Genomic DNA, 14858 nt, shown 5'->3' with positions numbered 1-14858 from the left:
TCTCTGTGTTCCAGAGATTCCAGCCTGATTGTATACTGTGTTCATGGTGCTGCTTCCAGTGAAGCAGAATCACAATCCTCATGTAATAAAAATGCAGATGGTAGCAACTGTATGAGCTTAACTGCACCACAAATATACATGGACATAAGCATAAAGGAGAGAGAAAAAGAAACTTTAGCATTGTTGTCTGCAAAGTTAGGTTCGCCTGTGTTCAGTTCCCTCAGTATTTCTTCTGGCTGGCAAAGGAGTTTCTGAAAGAACTTTATTAAGGTCTATTTATGGTAGTAGGACTTTTCATAATATCCTTCATTTAATGATTTCAGAGAACTTTTCAAAATTTACATAAGTGTTCTGCCTATGGGAGATGTTATTATTTGCTATTTAAAAAATGCACACTTAGGAAAAAAAATAGATTCAGACACTATCCTACCTTTATAGAACAATTAATGGCAAGATTAACCCAGAACCCTAGTCCAAACACTCTGCTCTGAGCATTAGATGAATTTCTGTGACACTGCCTCTCTCCACTGAATTGGATATACTTTCCAAGAAAATAGCCTTCAAGATTCAGCAATTACTTTTGTCACGTGTGAAATATCGTAACAGCTCATTCAAAAGAGCACTTTTAACAAGACTTTAAGTCCTCTTCAAAAAAAGGATTTACTTTCCTCATGTCTCTACATTATCTTACTTTCAGAGGGCAAAGAAATATTTATATTTTAGTATTTGAAGGTATTCTATGAAACTTCTGAATAGCTAAATCCACTTTAAAAAAAAAAAAAAAAAAAGCCTAAGATCTAATCTTGGAGTTCACTGACCCTAAATGGAAAGAGCCTTCTGACTCTCAGGCTTTCATTTGGAACAAGCATCTTTTTATTAATAAAATTTCAGGTGTCTTTGCAGGATCTTATTTGGCTCTGAAAATTGTATCTTATACTGGATTTCTGTAGTACGTTATTTTCCTGGCAAGGAATTGGAAGAGGAAGTATAATGCTCATGAGAACTTGTCTCTAAAAGGAAGACTCTTTTTTGTCCAGTAACAGCTTGTGCTCTCAGTAGAGACTTCTGCTCTAAACCATAATCAGGAAAGCTGTCAAACATGTACTGTTCAACAGGGTCTTTGAAATGTCTGGTCTCACCCACGTACTTGAGTTAAGCTAGTGCTTGGATACCTCTTAGGACCCGAGGTTGAACCTAAAAAGTTAGATTAACTTAATAAAAGTCTGTTTTCTGGAACGTAGAACTGATCACTCTGCAATGTGCCATTTCATAATTTACACATTGTATTTTATTTTGCAGATTCTGTGGAAAACAGGCATTCTGTAAGTATGCATTTTATGTAAGCAGTTCAAAGCAGGGAAATTGGATTGAGATTGTTGTGTATCTAGGAAGATAATGTTCAACTGTTGCTACATTTTAATTGTTTATTTGTTCAGGACCTTTACTGGACAGCTACTGGGCAATCCCTTGGTATATATTCTTACTAACCAAGCTTTCAGTACTGCATTTATAGAATGGTCAGCTTTAGAAGTCCATGGAACTGACAGGTATTTGGTGGTGCTGGTACAGGAGGTAGATGACAAATACTGATCTTGCAAGAATTTCTGTTGAACACCTGCACAACTTTGGATGTGTGCCACACATACTCATGCTGACAGAATGGCACAAGGTTGGGGATGGTTGCTGCTTGCTTCGGGCTCCTGATGGACCTGAGGCACTCAAGATTTGCATATGAAAACCTGCTAAGCTGGTTAATGTATCGAAGGGGACAGTAGTTTTTCCAGTTTCATCTGTAAAATCTGTAGGGTGTTTAGTGCCTGTGAATCTCCTTGAGGTGTGCCTGCTCACATGCACGCACATACATTCTGTGATTGGAATGTCCAGAGAAGTGAGGTCCCTCCTGAGAAGTGAAATGAAGAGTTAAACTAAGCAGGAATGGCTGATCACCCGAACTCTATTCACTGCCTGTGACTGTTTCTTTCTGGGTTCGTTTTCACCCACTGCTATAGCAGGTGGGCTGGTGGAGAAACTTGAGACCTTGTGAGAAATTTTAAAGGCAAGCGGTTTTTTACCTCAGCATCCATAGATATGTCACAGTTCTGCTGCTCTAACCAAGAGGTGAGAATAGTACCATCCGTATATGGAGGATCTCAGCTGAACAATTAGAAGTTCTGTGAAGGTTCTGTAGGTGGTCAACAGCTTTATGGGGCTAAGAAGCTAGTGAAAAAATACAGATTTTTTTATTAAAGAATAAATGTATTGAATGAGCTGTTACCCTGCTTTCAAGAGATCTAAGAGGCAGGGAACATACATTTCAGGAGTACTTTTACGAATGCTAGATAAGCTATCTAATCCAACCTCAAACCAGGCAGACAGGGTGTTTTTTCTGCCATCCACTTTGCGACTTTGGAACTTGTACTTGAAAAGAAAAAAAGAGAGAGAGAAAGACTCATAAATAAGAATCACAATGGCACGGTGTACGTCATCTTATGGCATCCATTTGAGTTTTGAAAGGCTCCATCAGCACTCACATCCCCATGGGATAAAAAAGCAGCCCATTGTATTATTTACAGACACTGGCAGTGCACTGAAGGTCACAGATTGTGCTACAATAAACAGACATATATTAACAGGTCAGCAGGGTTTATAGTATCATTGTCTCTCTTAGTTTAAAGGTTTGTGTTTATTATTTGCTTTCAATTTTCTAAAAATAAATTGAGCTGAACCCTCCTCTGAGTTATACCATGCATTCTTTGGAGAGTCACGCATAAGAAAGTTTGTCCCTGTCCAACATAAAAGGAAAAATGGTCAAAAGTGGCTGTGATAGACGTCTGGTGTAAGCTCAGGGAGGAGTTTTTTATCTTTTTTTTTTTCCCCCACAACCTTCATCGTTCATAATGGACATTGGATGAAAGACTAAAGTTTTATGAAGATTTTTTGTTTTCTTTTCCTGTGGCCAGAAGTGAGTGGAAAATCTTTCCATGGAAGTGTAATGAAGCTACTTCAGTGAAAATACACTGATTACCCCATGTAAATATCTTTCATCATAATTAATTGGGCTATTAAAGCTTACTAAACCAGACAATCTATGAAGTAATGTTAGATTCAAAGCAGAAGAGCGTCAGCTGAGGGCAGTGTATTCTTTGTGTTCTCTGTACAAACTCCTGTTAATGGTAGGAGAGTAATAAAATTAGTTACTCTGTAAAACTAATCCCAGTTTCAGAAACACCCCAAAGAAGAGTCAGCTTTGTGACATTTGCACATCTTACTTGAGTTTTCCTAGAAGTAGCCTTGCTCAGTTCGTGTCTGTGACATTGTCCCCTCCTTAGATACTGTTCATGTACTTAACATAGTAACCATTCCTGGTTTTGAATTATTAGTGCTTTAAAGGACAAAAAAACAGATCCCTATCTTCTGCTTCTTAAATGCCCACTTCTATTCCCAGTAAAGCCTGTGACAGAAAGCAGCCCCATGCCTCTTTTCAACTCTCGAGATAAGTGACCTAAAGTTGGATTGGACAGATGAATTTCTTTACAGATTTTCCATCCCCCCTATTTGCCTCTCAGCACTTTTCAGGCAACATAGATGAGTACAGAGAGGCAGGGAGTTACCAAGGTACTTTCTGTCATTATTTTCTTGCAACTGTTTTTTTCTGTAGCTCATTTTCACATGCTTAACTGTGATGTACCTCAGAGGTTTAGTCCAAATAAGAAGTTGTTGATCTTACTGTGAAAAGGAAAATGCTCCTTATAAAGTGATCAAGTGGCTTAAACTTCCTCCCCAGCTGTTCTGCTTCTTTGTAGCCAAATGAAGTATTTGTCTTAGAGGTGAAGTTTCTTTTGATCTGCTACTCCCTTAATTTGTGTGTGAAAGGAGGCCTTCAGGAGCTAGGCTGGTCAGCTGGCATCTTAATTACACGAAATGTCAGATGGATTACTTAGCTACAGTGACTTGTCAAAAAACTTACACAATTTTCCTCTGTTTAGGAAGTAGTGGGTATTCCAGAGTGTGGGACAAAGGGCGCTGCAGCAGAGAGAGTAGTGTTTTGCTAAAAGCTATGTTTTCAGAGACAGGAGGACATGGAACCTTTTTGTTTCAGTAATGATGGTGGAGACTGAACATCAGATCCTACTGTCCTTTTTACTCTCTAAATTCAAATAACAGTGTGGATTTCACTCCTCAGATAAACTCTGTTAACTTACTCAGTTCTGCACTGATCTTCCAGGAGTCACAGGCAAAAGCGAGTACTGCACTGTGGAAAAGAAAGATGAAGCAAATCATTTTAATGAGTGCCAGCCCTGCTCTTGTGCATTTGCCCCTACATAGTTTCTGTCAGAATAAATATAATCCAGCATGGAAATGTAGGAATTTTGCTTCATCTTCACTGAGAGACCGTTACAAAATTGAGCTCGGGCCTTTAGTAAACACTGTGTACTGACAATAAGTGTTGTGTTACATAGAGGCATTGAAAGTGTTTGTATTATGTCAAGAAAGGTGGTGCGTTAGAAAAACAATCAGTGAAAGTTTGAATTATTTGAATTGTGTAAAGGCCAAATTGTAGTAGAGTGTCTGACTGATTTGCAGTCCGGAGTACCTTGAACCTGAATGTCTTGGACTTTTAGGTCATTTAGAAGTGAACCCAAAGTTTTGGGTTGGGGGTTGCTTCCCTCTTTCTCCTCTGTTTCAGAAATTTATATCTCAAATGCCATCCATAGGAAGTATTTGCAGAAGAAATGAATTACTTAGAGAGGAACTGGGAGGAGGTTTCCTTCCTGAAATCAGAGCTGGCAATCTTTCTAAGTTATTTAACGGTCCCAGTTTCTGAAAACATATTGAAGGAAATATCTTAACAATGAGATAGCCACTTCGCCAAATACTAATTGGTATTGTGTCAAATTTACCTCAGTGGTACATTCTGACTTCATATCTCCTCCTCCCCTATTACCTCGTAGATGTGTGTGTTTGTTTGTTTGTTTGATTCTGTCCTAGGGGTACACGAGGACTGGCAGCCTCCATCAGGACATAGTGTTCTTCTAGCTGCCTATTTGTTCAACCTCTGAATGTACCCTCTGAGACAGAAACCTGTACCATTTAAATCTGCTCAGAGAAATTTCTGGGGTTTTTTCAACTACTTTCTCATCTTACTCAGGTTATCCCAAAAGTATTTTGTAAATTCGCAGTGGTAAAGAAATCGCTTCACATTGCCAGCACAACATAGCCAGCTCCAAAGGGGAACCTGGCATGTGTGTAACCGTGCGCAGTAACATGGCACAATAGTTTCAGACAGGAAATGAAGATGAAGGATGTGTCCATTTAAAATTGGGGGGGGGGGGGGGGATTTCAGGCAGTCAGGATATGAAAAACAAGGTGATACTCTGAAATAAACATTGAATTATAAACCAGGAATTCCTGCCTCTGACTCATGGGGCAAATCCTTTGGGGGTAAGTCCACAAAAGCAATTAGCCGCCTCAGTGCTGACGAACTAAACTATTAGGTTAGAGGCCACCATGTACTCTTAGCAGGTATTTGTTGGAGGAAGACTTGCTTTGGCAACTGATGTCAGGAAAGACTTGACAGTTGTGAATCCTCAGTGGACGGAATTCTTTCTGTCGTACAATGCAAAAACAATGAAGTTTGGGATCTCTCTCTGCCCTTTCCCGTTGGCTAGCGCAGAGGACTCCTCTGTCTGCATGCTGCCTTCCGTGGTTCTCAGGGCCAAGGAGCAGAGTCTTGTGGAATCACGCTGTCTGAGTTGAACGCTGCATTGCTCACTGTTGAGATACCCAAGTGCCTCTTAGGAAGGGGTTTTCGTTCTTGTGGGACTGAAGATGGGGGCCTAATTGTGGCAACTGGGTATCTACTAGTAAATAAGGGATCTGACTTTCGGATTCGTTGAGTGCCAGCAGTTCCTGTAAGAATCCAACTTTTATCAGTAAGAGCCCAGTTGCAGATGTTGGTGGTTAACAGTATTGCAGTCTAGCCTGTAATTGTTAGCCTAAATCTCCCACTGTCTTATTTCCTTTTTTATCTGATGAAGATAATACTAATATCTCCCCAGGGAACTGTATTTATTAGTTCATTGTACAGTGCTCTAAGGAATATGTTACTATATTTAAAGTTTTTGTATTGATCAAAAAGGACAGGAGAGGGCAGCAGGACATTTATATCTTTTTTTTCTTTTTTGGTTTTGTTGCCAACAGAGAATACAAGGGCATCCTGATGCTACTTAGAACAGTCATCTCGAACATCAGCTGGGAGAAGAAAACAAGCCAAGACGGAAGATGTTGCAAATGTTTCAAAAGCTCTGCAGCACTTATTTATGAGTTTGCCAGGCTCTTCTTTCCAAAGTTTATTTCCTCAGGGGGAACAACAGAGATGTTCCTAAAGCATTTAATGGAAAAAAATTACAAATAAAAATTCTCATAGGGAAGTGGCTCTAGAAACCACTGACCTAGGTTCCCATCTTTAATTTCTCCTGCTAATGCAATTTTGCCTTTCTAGCCTCCAATTCATCGTGCTCTGAGGAAATAAAGGGGGAAGCTACAGCTGAGGACATACATTTCTACAGTGCAGTAACTACTGTGATGATAGCAGGATGCAGAAATACCTAAGCTTGCTTTAAAATAGCTAACTTGGTTATCAGTGACACTCTACCATGGCAGAACAGAGCTCAGCACAGCTTGGCCAGCCGTGTATGTACTTTGACATGATCTTGCAGCTTGTGCTGAACTCCCTGTGCTGCAGCAGCTGGACTGCTACCAGTCTTGGAGCCAGCTAATTTATAGCTCACTCGGATGCTACACTGCAATGAGGGCCTGACGGAAGAGTGAGCTCTGGGTTCTCTAAAAACTTGAATAACTGTTCGGAGATTCAGTACTTTACCAAGTGCTTCTATCGGTGGAGGCACAAATACTCTTTATACTTTGCTGAATTGCTTTTCCCCTTTAAAAGTTCTAATCCTTGTTGGTTAGTTTGGTGTGATGGTTCTTCAAGGAATGATTGCCTGTCACAGTTATTTTGGATGATGCAAAATATAGGTCTTGAGTGGGTGGATATACTACACCCTGGTCAGTGAGTTTGTATGTGAAAATCCTGTTATGTATAATCCTTATACCTTTGATTTTAGAAGAGGTCTGAAGTCGTACTTGCGTCCAGTTTGTCCAGTATGGAACTCCATACCTATCCTTTTTCTCTATAGTATAAAACACTAACAAGGATCCAGTTTGGACCTGGATCTCATCTTTGCAGCCCATTGTTATCTCTGTTGTGTTAGTTTAAATAAAGAACACAAAACAAAACAGAAGTGCTGTTCCCAACCCCTTAACCGGCTGGTCTTTGACATTGCAATTGCTCTCCTTTGCTCACTGCAGATTAAATTACTACAAGATTGGGGCCAGAGGTAAGAAGGTTGTCATTTTAATTAGAAAATAGTGAAAGAGAGGACATGGATTTGTATATACATATATAGTTACTGCTTTAAGCATTGCATCAAAGGCGCAAAACCAGCAAGAAACACAGAAGGTTTTTATATCCTCATTCCAAAGGTTTAAATTTTCAAGCTCCAGTTACCGGCTAATATCTCTAATTTATTGTTCCCTATGCAAATGTTGTTTGTATCAAAAGCCTTTCACAAATGACTGACTTCATAGCACTCTTCTGTTGACAAACGTTCATTCTAGCAGCCCATGAGTGTCCACACAAATGCATTAGTGTAAGGAATGTGAAAAGGTATTTTAATAAAGAAAACTCTGAATTGAACTTTGCATTGGATCTTGCATGTTGATATTAGTGGCCACTTGCAAATGAATGTCTGTAAAATTTTTTATTGGTGATGAACCATGTAGATACATTGGATAAATTTACATGTGGAAGATGTCATCTCTGCAGCAAGTGATTCCAGGCACTGAGATCTGTTTTCATGAACCAGTTTAGCAGCAGGTAAACACACTGAATTGGTTAAAGAGCTGAGCATGAGAGTGCTTGTGTTCTTATAAGTCTTTTGCTAAATTACAAAGGTAAAAGTTCCTCCACAAACCTTTCCACAGTCCCTGGCGCAGCTCAGGAAAGCCGGGGTTTCTGGGTAGTTTCACTCATTTCTGGGAAGTTTCAGAATGCCTCCTGGGCATGATGGAGCAGGAGTGGGACAATTCATCGATCTATTTCAGGTTGTCTTTTGGCTGGAATAATGCTAAACTATTTTGGATTTAGTCTGTAGTAAAAGTTGTTTGCCCTACTGAAACATATCTGAATTACCCACTTAGAGCGCTGTGCACTGCTCTGAGCACTTCTGTTTTGTCTTACAGATATACCAAAAATATTTTAAAACACAGGAGATGAGATCAGCAGACATCTCCAGTGAGGACACGGTTAATGCGCCCATGAAGTAAACAGCTACGCAACGAGTCCAAAGGTCCTGTTACGAGCATCTCTTCTGGATGCCAAACAGGCCTCCCTGTCCATTGGAAACACTTGGGAAATGAGTCTTGAATCTGTTACCGAAACAGGTTAAAGCTCAGATTAGAGCTCAAAGAACACGATAATGAAAAACACCCCCCCAAAATTTCAAATTTCTACATTATCACCAAGTTGAGCTCAGCAAATATAAAATGAGGTGTGTTGCTAAATCTTTTCTTTTCGAGGAGGTGAAAGGGTCGGAACACCCTCGGACCCTTTGTGACCCTCTGGGCTGTGCCCCTCGGAAGAGGCCTACCCACCCCGCCGCCGGGCTGCCTTAACTTGGTAATATTTTGACTGTTGCAGAGCAGAGGCTTTAAGGAAGAGATACAGCAGTGCTTGAGATCACCAGACTCTTCTTCCTCGCCACTGTTCATTTTTTTCACTTCCAGCATGCTAGCAGCTGCTGGTTTCCTCGCCCAGCGTGAGTACATTTCTGCGGGCCCTTTCACGGGGGAATCGGCGGTGATGTGCTCGCGGGTCCCTGCTGCAAACCGCCGGCCGGGGCCGGGCCGGTGCCCATCCAGTGCCCAGCCGGGGCCTGGCCGGTGCGGTGCTGCCCCCTGGTGGCGATCGAGCCGCTGGGGCGGCGGCGGGGCGTTCCCCGCCCGGGACGGGGCAGCCGCGGGGCCCGGGGCCGCCGGGTTGGGGCTGGGGGGGCTGCGGCCGAGGGAGCGGGGAGCCGGCGTGCGGGGAGGGGCGCGGCTCCGGGCCTGGTTCTGGCTCTTGGACGTCTACGTGCACGGAGTAACCGGAGCCCTGTTCCCCCTGTTCCTTCCGTTCCCGCAGCGGTGGGAGCTCGTCAGCCGGAGCTCTGCCGCCCTTAGAAGGACGGTTTTCACACCCCAGTGTCAACCTACCAACCGTGACCTCTCCCGCGAGTAGGTTAGTGAATTGTTTGTAAATACTGGGGGACTCCTTCTGTGCAGAGTAAACATCCTATTCGTCGGTGGGTGAATAAACCCCAAAGTTTATTTACTGGTCTGGGGTGTTACGTGCTTGTTCTAACTGCTTCTTCGTGAGCCTGGGTCAGTGGAAGTTCTGAATGTCACAATTCATCCCTCGGCTGGCTTGCATCACGGCCCCGGCGTTTGGGGGCGGGGGAAGTAATGCTGTCAGACTGGCTACAGCCGCTCTGCCGTGGGGGAGAGGACAGGTACAGGGAAAAGAAACAGATTTTGAGAAAAATAGAGGTATTGAAAAAAACCCACCAATTAAACTAGAATTCAAACTGGAAGTAATAAACTGTCAGTACAGATGGAAAATGCTAGCACATTTTGTTATTTAGAATTTCAAGGCCTTTCTGAATAGCCTGGTGAAGGCAGAATAAACATCACTTCCACTGTTATTTGGGAGGTAATAAGCAAGTTGTCACGCCTAAAGAATCACAAAGAACCGGGGCTTATTGTCTTCATGCTTTGAAATGCTCCACTCTAAATCACAGGTGCTCCCATTAAACAAAGGTTAGAGAGTCTAGCAATCAGGAGAGCCTGGCTTGCATGGGAAGCTTCAATTAAATGCAAGCATTTGTGTTTATACAGGTAATTTGTTTTCTCACCAGCCACAGACATGCTGAGTGGGAAGGCTGAAAAAATTCTCACCGTGGCAGGAAATAATCACTGTACTTAAGTTTTAAATTCAATAGCAAAAGAAATCAGTTTCCTCAGGGAGGGAGTCACCTGCAAAGTCTGATGACAGACAAACAGAATAACAGCATGGAACTGAAATGAAAAATTTAGCACAAATCAGCAGAGGTCTAGGCAGCCACTGCAAAGGCACTCGGAATCAGCCCCGCTCACCCCGGGATCTGCAGCAGCGCTGAACTGCGTGGGAAGCTGTGACAGTGATCGTTAGAAATGCACCTCACATGGTGTCCTGGGTCAGACCACATTCCTAAGGTTAAGAGGAATTCAGATCCAAAAGGTATCGTTTGAGGAGTAATTCCACAAAAAAACTATTACTTACGGTAAAGATAGAATCTGGCTCTCAAATTAATGGGTTATTAATGTGTTCCTGTGTAATCTTGAGTGTGTAAGAGTGCTAGATGAAATCAGAGCCTCCTTTTGGGCAATGAAAATGTGACAATTTTTTCACTGAACAAAACCCAGAAGTGACCAGTGTGACAGCTCACCATCTTCCAGTACTGCCCTGACTCTTCTGTAGTTGTCTTTTTGTTTTAATGTTTTACTCGGGAGGTAAAAGGAGATCTTGGAATGAAGGCTTATTACAGGGAAGAAAGAAGGTGAAAAAAAGATGAAAGACAGAGGGAAGTGAGCAGGGCTGGGGGAGAGAACTCCCGCAGACTGAGGAAGGTTTGGGAAGGAACCACCCATCAGTCCAGCCGCCTTAACGACTCCCCACGTCATGGTGTTGGCGATGCTCTGCAGAACGTGCTGCAGCAGAATCAGTGCTGTGGACGTGGCTTGTCCCAAACACTCCTGGGTTTATAGAAGTCCTGTGACTGCTAGGAGAAGTAGAAAATATACCTGCTAATAAAAAGCACTTTTGCAGGTAACAGCACTGTTGATCCAAGCCAACAACAGGTTCACTTCAGCTGCTGCTTCGGGGCGTTGTCTTGTTCAGGGGCGTGTAGCCATCGGGCACTGAGGAGCCTGCCTGATACACAGCTGCTCTAACAGACTACGACATCGACACTGGGAGTGTGCGTCTTCAGAAGAAAACATCATATTACACTGTTACTTAGCTGGCATAATCCAAGCCCTGTTCAGCGCTTGCAGAGGAACTGGGGCTGTTGAAATAGCCTGTTTCCACAGAGCACTTACCAACACTTGCACAGGGAGTCTGCACTGCACTGGCTTGTTGTTTATTCCTTTTTTAACCACAGGCAGAGCCAAGTCTCCGCTGCAACTGACAACAGTTTCACTTTGCAAATCAATGAGGCAGCAGTACAAGGGCAGAAAAGTCTCGCCTGTGAACTTTGTATTGTTCAGAGCTGCCAAACTGACGTCCCTGCCTGACAGCTGTCTTCATGGAACTAATCCGTGCCACATGCCTGAGCTCCGCTGTGGCTCTCACCACCCACCCAGGCTGTTCCCCAGTGGGACCTTCTGGGGCAGCTCAGGCTCCAGCCAGCAGTGAGCTGCGGAAATGTGTCCTCTCCCGAACGCAATCACCACTTTCCAGCCCCAGCTTTCCCTTAGGGAACTCTCTGTTCTGTTTGGGGATCAGTGCTTCCACGGCAGCAAAAACCAGAGCTGCTGGTCTGTCCCCAGGAACACAGCGGACAGAGAGGTTGGTGTCAATGGGACAAAGATGAGGGCTTTGTCTTAGGTGGGCTAAGTCATGCTATTACTGGAAGGGGTGAAGTTTGGCATCCCTGCTTGATAATAGACTGTGAGAGTCTAATGGAAGAAAAAATTGTCAAGTCTATCAAGATGCAGTCAGAGTGTAAAGCAATTAAAGAAAATTACAGCCAAGCAGGTTATTAAATTAACGTGAGATTGTCAATAGGAAATATAGATAGCTTTTGAATAATTTAAGATTATTTAAAGCACGGTAATAATGAAAATCTTGCAAAGTCTCCACAATGCAAAACTTAGTTTTGATTTTATTACTGTTTGTGGATTTTTTTTAACATTTTTTGTTTCAACTTCATGATTGTTAAAGGAACAGGAGCTTTAAAGAGCAAGACACTTTTATTTGGGAATGCCAAAGCTGCAAAAGCTGTTATGAGGTAAAAGCTCAGAGGTGCCTGCAGATGAGCTGTGATTATGCAGTGTGATCCATGGCAGAGCTGAAATCAGGTAAAGCCAAGCGTGTCTAAAAGCAGTCCTTGCATGCAAAATGATAGATCAAGTTTTCTGCCCACCCAGATCAGCCAATCAGGACTTGATGGCCTGTACTGCTTCAATTACTGTGGCCATTAACGACAGAACTTCTCCCACGCAAGCTGCTGTACCTGATACTCCTCTAACTCTCACCACATGCGGCCACTGCCACGTGGACTCCAGGTAAGAATTCCGCACTTTGCACTGCCCTGGGCTCCTGGAAATGCCGGCAGGTAGACAAAGAGAACAGGAGCGAACCACTTCCCTGGCTGCAAGTTCCAGACAAATTTAGTGAAGAGAGCTCAGCTCTGACTCAGGGTATTCCTCAGGGCTGGAAGAACGAACCTAAACGTACTTACAGCGTTGGTTCGTTGGCACTCTTGAAAAACTGGTTCCACCTGTGGGTGCTGAGCCTGTAACAACCTCCTGACAACCCGTCCCCCCTGGCTGGAAGTCAGAGGCCTGAAGGGAACGGAGAGGGAAGTTAGGGAGGGAGAGGAGTTAGGAAGAGTGAATCGTGTTCCTCCCAGGGACTTCGGGGGCTAGTTGAGCTCGGCAGGGGGATGGCATGTTCAGTATGACTGAAAGTATTAGCTGGCTCAGCCCTGAGCCCTCAGAACATTACGTGTGCTGCTTAAATCCAATTTAGTCATTGCTGGAGGGAGGCAAGGCTGCCCTCTGAGGAAACAACCCTGACATACACCTGTGCTTTGCCAAATGAGAAACATTGACAGGGTTTTCGTTAACTGTCTTTATTTCCTTTTCTTCCTCCTCCCCCCCCCCCCCCCCCCCCGATCTTTTCCCACTGGTTTGATTTCTTTCTGACTGTTCAAGATGAATCACACAGTCCTAATATCTATCTCTATGCCTAATGGGACTGTGGAAAGCGGACCTGACTAATGTCCCCTACAAGGAGAAAATGATAACTCATGCTTTTTTAATTACAAGTTTCCTGCGTTATGGTCTAGTTTTTCAGCTTATAATCATTAACAGTATAATAGAGACTTAAGTAAATTGCTGCCTTTTCCTCTTTTGTAGCATATATAGGTCAGATTGTCATGTTTAGTGGTTATTATCTCTGACACGCTAATTAGTGCTCTGACTGGCTGACAAAGGTCACATCTGTGTTTTCTTCATTGCCTACAAACATGGATAGGGCTGTGCGCTCCCACCAACTGATTCTCCTAATTGCTGTGTCTTCTAGAGTCATTCCCACCAGGGCAAAATCACTAGTTTGACTTGGTAGCCGCTTTACACCTACTTTGTACTTATGTCAGTGAAAGACAAGGTTGAGGGCAAAGGAGTGTCAGCAGCCATCACACCAACAGCACGTGTCCCCTGTTCGGCGCTTCCTAGGTCCCAGCAATCATGCTTCGTGCATCCTTGGCTTTTCAAGCTCTGTGCAGTTGCAGTCAAAGGGATGAAGTTGTTGCCTTTCCACGAGGAAACAAATAGAGCTGTTATTCGCTGTCTTTGACCAAAGCACTTAGATGGTTTTACGCCCAGTGGATTGTTTCTAATAGCAGGCAAAATTGATCACTCAGGTACTTTGATGCAGCCTTTTTATTTACAAAAAAAGTACAAAATTCTGTTTTGTTGAACAGAAGAGGCATCAGACAATAGGAGATACTTGTCTGCATGCAATTTCAATCCTTTCAGCCAGCACTTTATCCAGAAACACAGGCTTTTTTTCTCAAGGTCATTCGTGTAGAGTTTATCTGTTTCTGCCTGGTTTTGAGAGAAGGCTGCTCCTGGCAGACTGTAGGAGCACACAGCTGTTCCAAGCACTGCCCTCACTGCGTCTTCAAAGCCCAACATTTCAGCTGGGAAAAACCCTAAATGCGTTAGCTTCTCCTCCAGGTTTGCCCTTCTGCCTTCTTTGTTAGGGTGGTTGTTCGTGCTTCAGCTGCCTGCTCCTGGACGAGAGCTTGTTTGTTTCTTACACAAAAGAATATCCAATGAAAGGCAACACGGAACCTGCCGGGGCCATAAGCTTTTGCCTGAACCCTGTGTCTGGACGGCATTACGGTTAGACACTCAGCATGTGTCCTTGAGCTGATGAAGAGTAAGGCCTTTGCACACTTACTGTTAGTGATGAGGAACGGGAATATGTGATGGAATTGGGGCAGGATGAGATTCTCGCTGCCTGAGTGAAGTTTTTGCTATATGCTCCCCTTGCCACTAGAGAGAAATACCCTGTTGACCAATAAGCATTATGCATTGCTAACACCGGCTTGAATTTCCCTGTGTTCCTTGCCCTGCTCATCATATTTAACCTTCGATTTATTTGTAAACTGCACAGAAAGCCCTGTTTAAGAAAGGAAGAAGCAGAAAGAAAGCCTGGACATCATGTGTTTTCTTGCAATATTGTCCTGGACAGTTTCCAATCTGTTAATGAATGAACACCGACATCTAAACCATCCCCAGGGGAGGTTCAAGATCTATCTGAGTTCAGTAAGAGGTTCCTAAATAGCTGTAACAAGCCCATACTTCAAAAGAAATACATTTTGCTATTTTTATAACATGCAGGTTTTGGAAGGCTTTGAATATCAAGATTAATTCTCTGTCTAAATGCAGTGGAAGGCAGCAAAGACTGGTGAGTCTCACTCAAATCT

General features: G+C 43.2%; 1 protein-coding gene and 1 long non-coding RNA gene across 12 annotated transcripts in view; one reads left to right on the top strand and one right to left on the bottom strand.

Annotated features, from left to right (window-relative positions):
- PECAM1 (platelet and endothelial cell adhesion molecule 1) overlaps window positions 1–6329 on the top strand; it is a 42495-nt gene extending 36166 nt beyond the window's left edge. For 5 of the 11 annotated variants that reach the window (XM_075441004.1, XM_075440996.1, XM_075441000.1 and 2 more), the window contains 2 exons: window positions 1300–1322; window positions 6202–6329. In XM_075441004.1, coding sequence (XP_075297119.1) covers window positions 1300–1322; window positions 6202–6231 — 53 coding nt within the window. In that variant the 3' untranslated portion in view covers window positions 6232–6329. The remainder of the gene's footprint in view (window positions 1–1299; window positions 1323–6201) is intronic. The other 6 variants (XR_012766009.1, XR_012766010.1, XM_075441002.1 and 3 more) reach the window with 3 other exon arrangements.
- A 2849-nt stretch (window positions 6330–9178) lies between these two features.
- LOC142363875 (uncharacterized) lies at window positions 9179–12768 on the bottom strand. The gene is made up of 3 exons (XR_012766016.1): window positions 12603–12768; window positions 12375–12512; window positions 9179–9590 (listed from the first exon to the last, which is right to left on the bottom strand). It is a non-coding gene; the product is annotated as an uncharacterized LOC142363875 (long non-coding RNA).
- Window positions 12769–14858: the final 2090 nt, after the last annotated feature.

The sequence above is a fragment of the Opisthocomus hoazin genome, chromosome 21 (assembly GCF_030867145.1).
Source record: "Opisthocomus hoazin isolate bOpiHoa1 chromosome 21, bOpiHoa1.hap1, whole genome shotgun sequence".
Lineage (NCBI taxonomy): Eukaryota > Metazoa > Chordata > Aves > Opisthocomiformes > Opisthocomidae > Opisthocomus > Opisthocomus hoazin.
The sequence above is the reverse complement of the archived record's forward strand: the minus strand, read 5'-3'. Positions and strand labels throughout refer to the sequence as shown.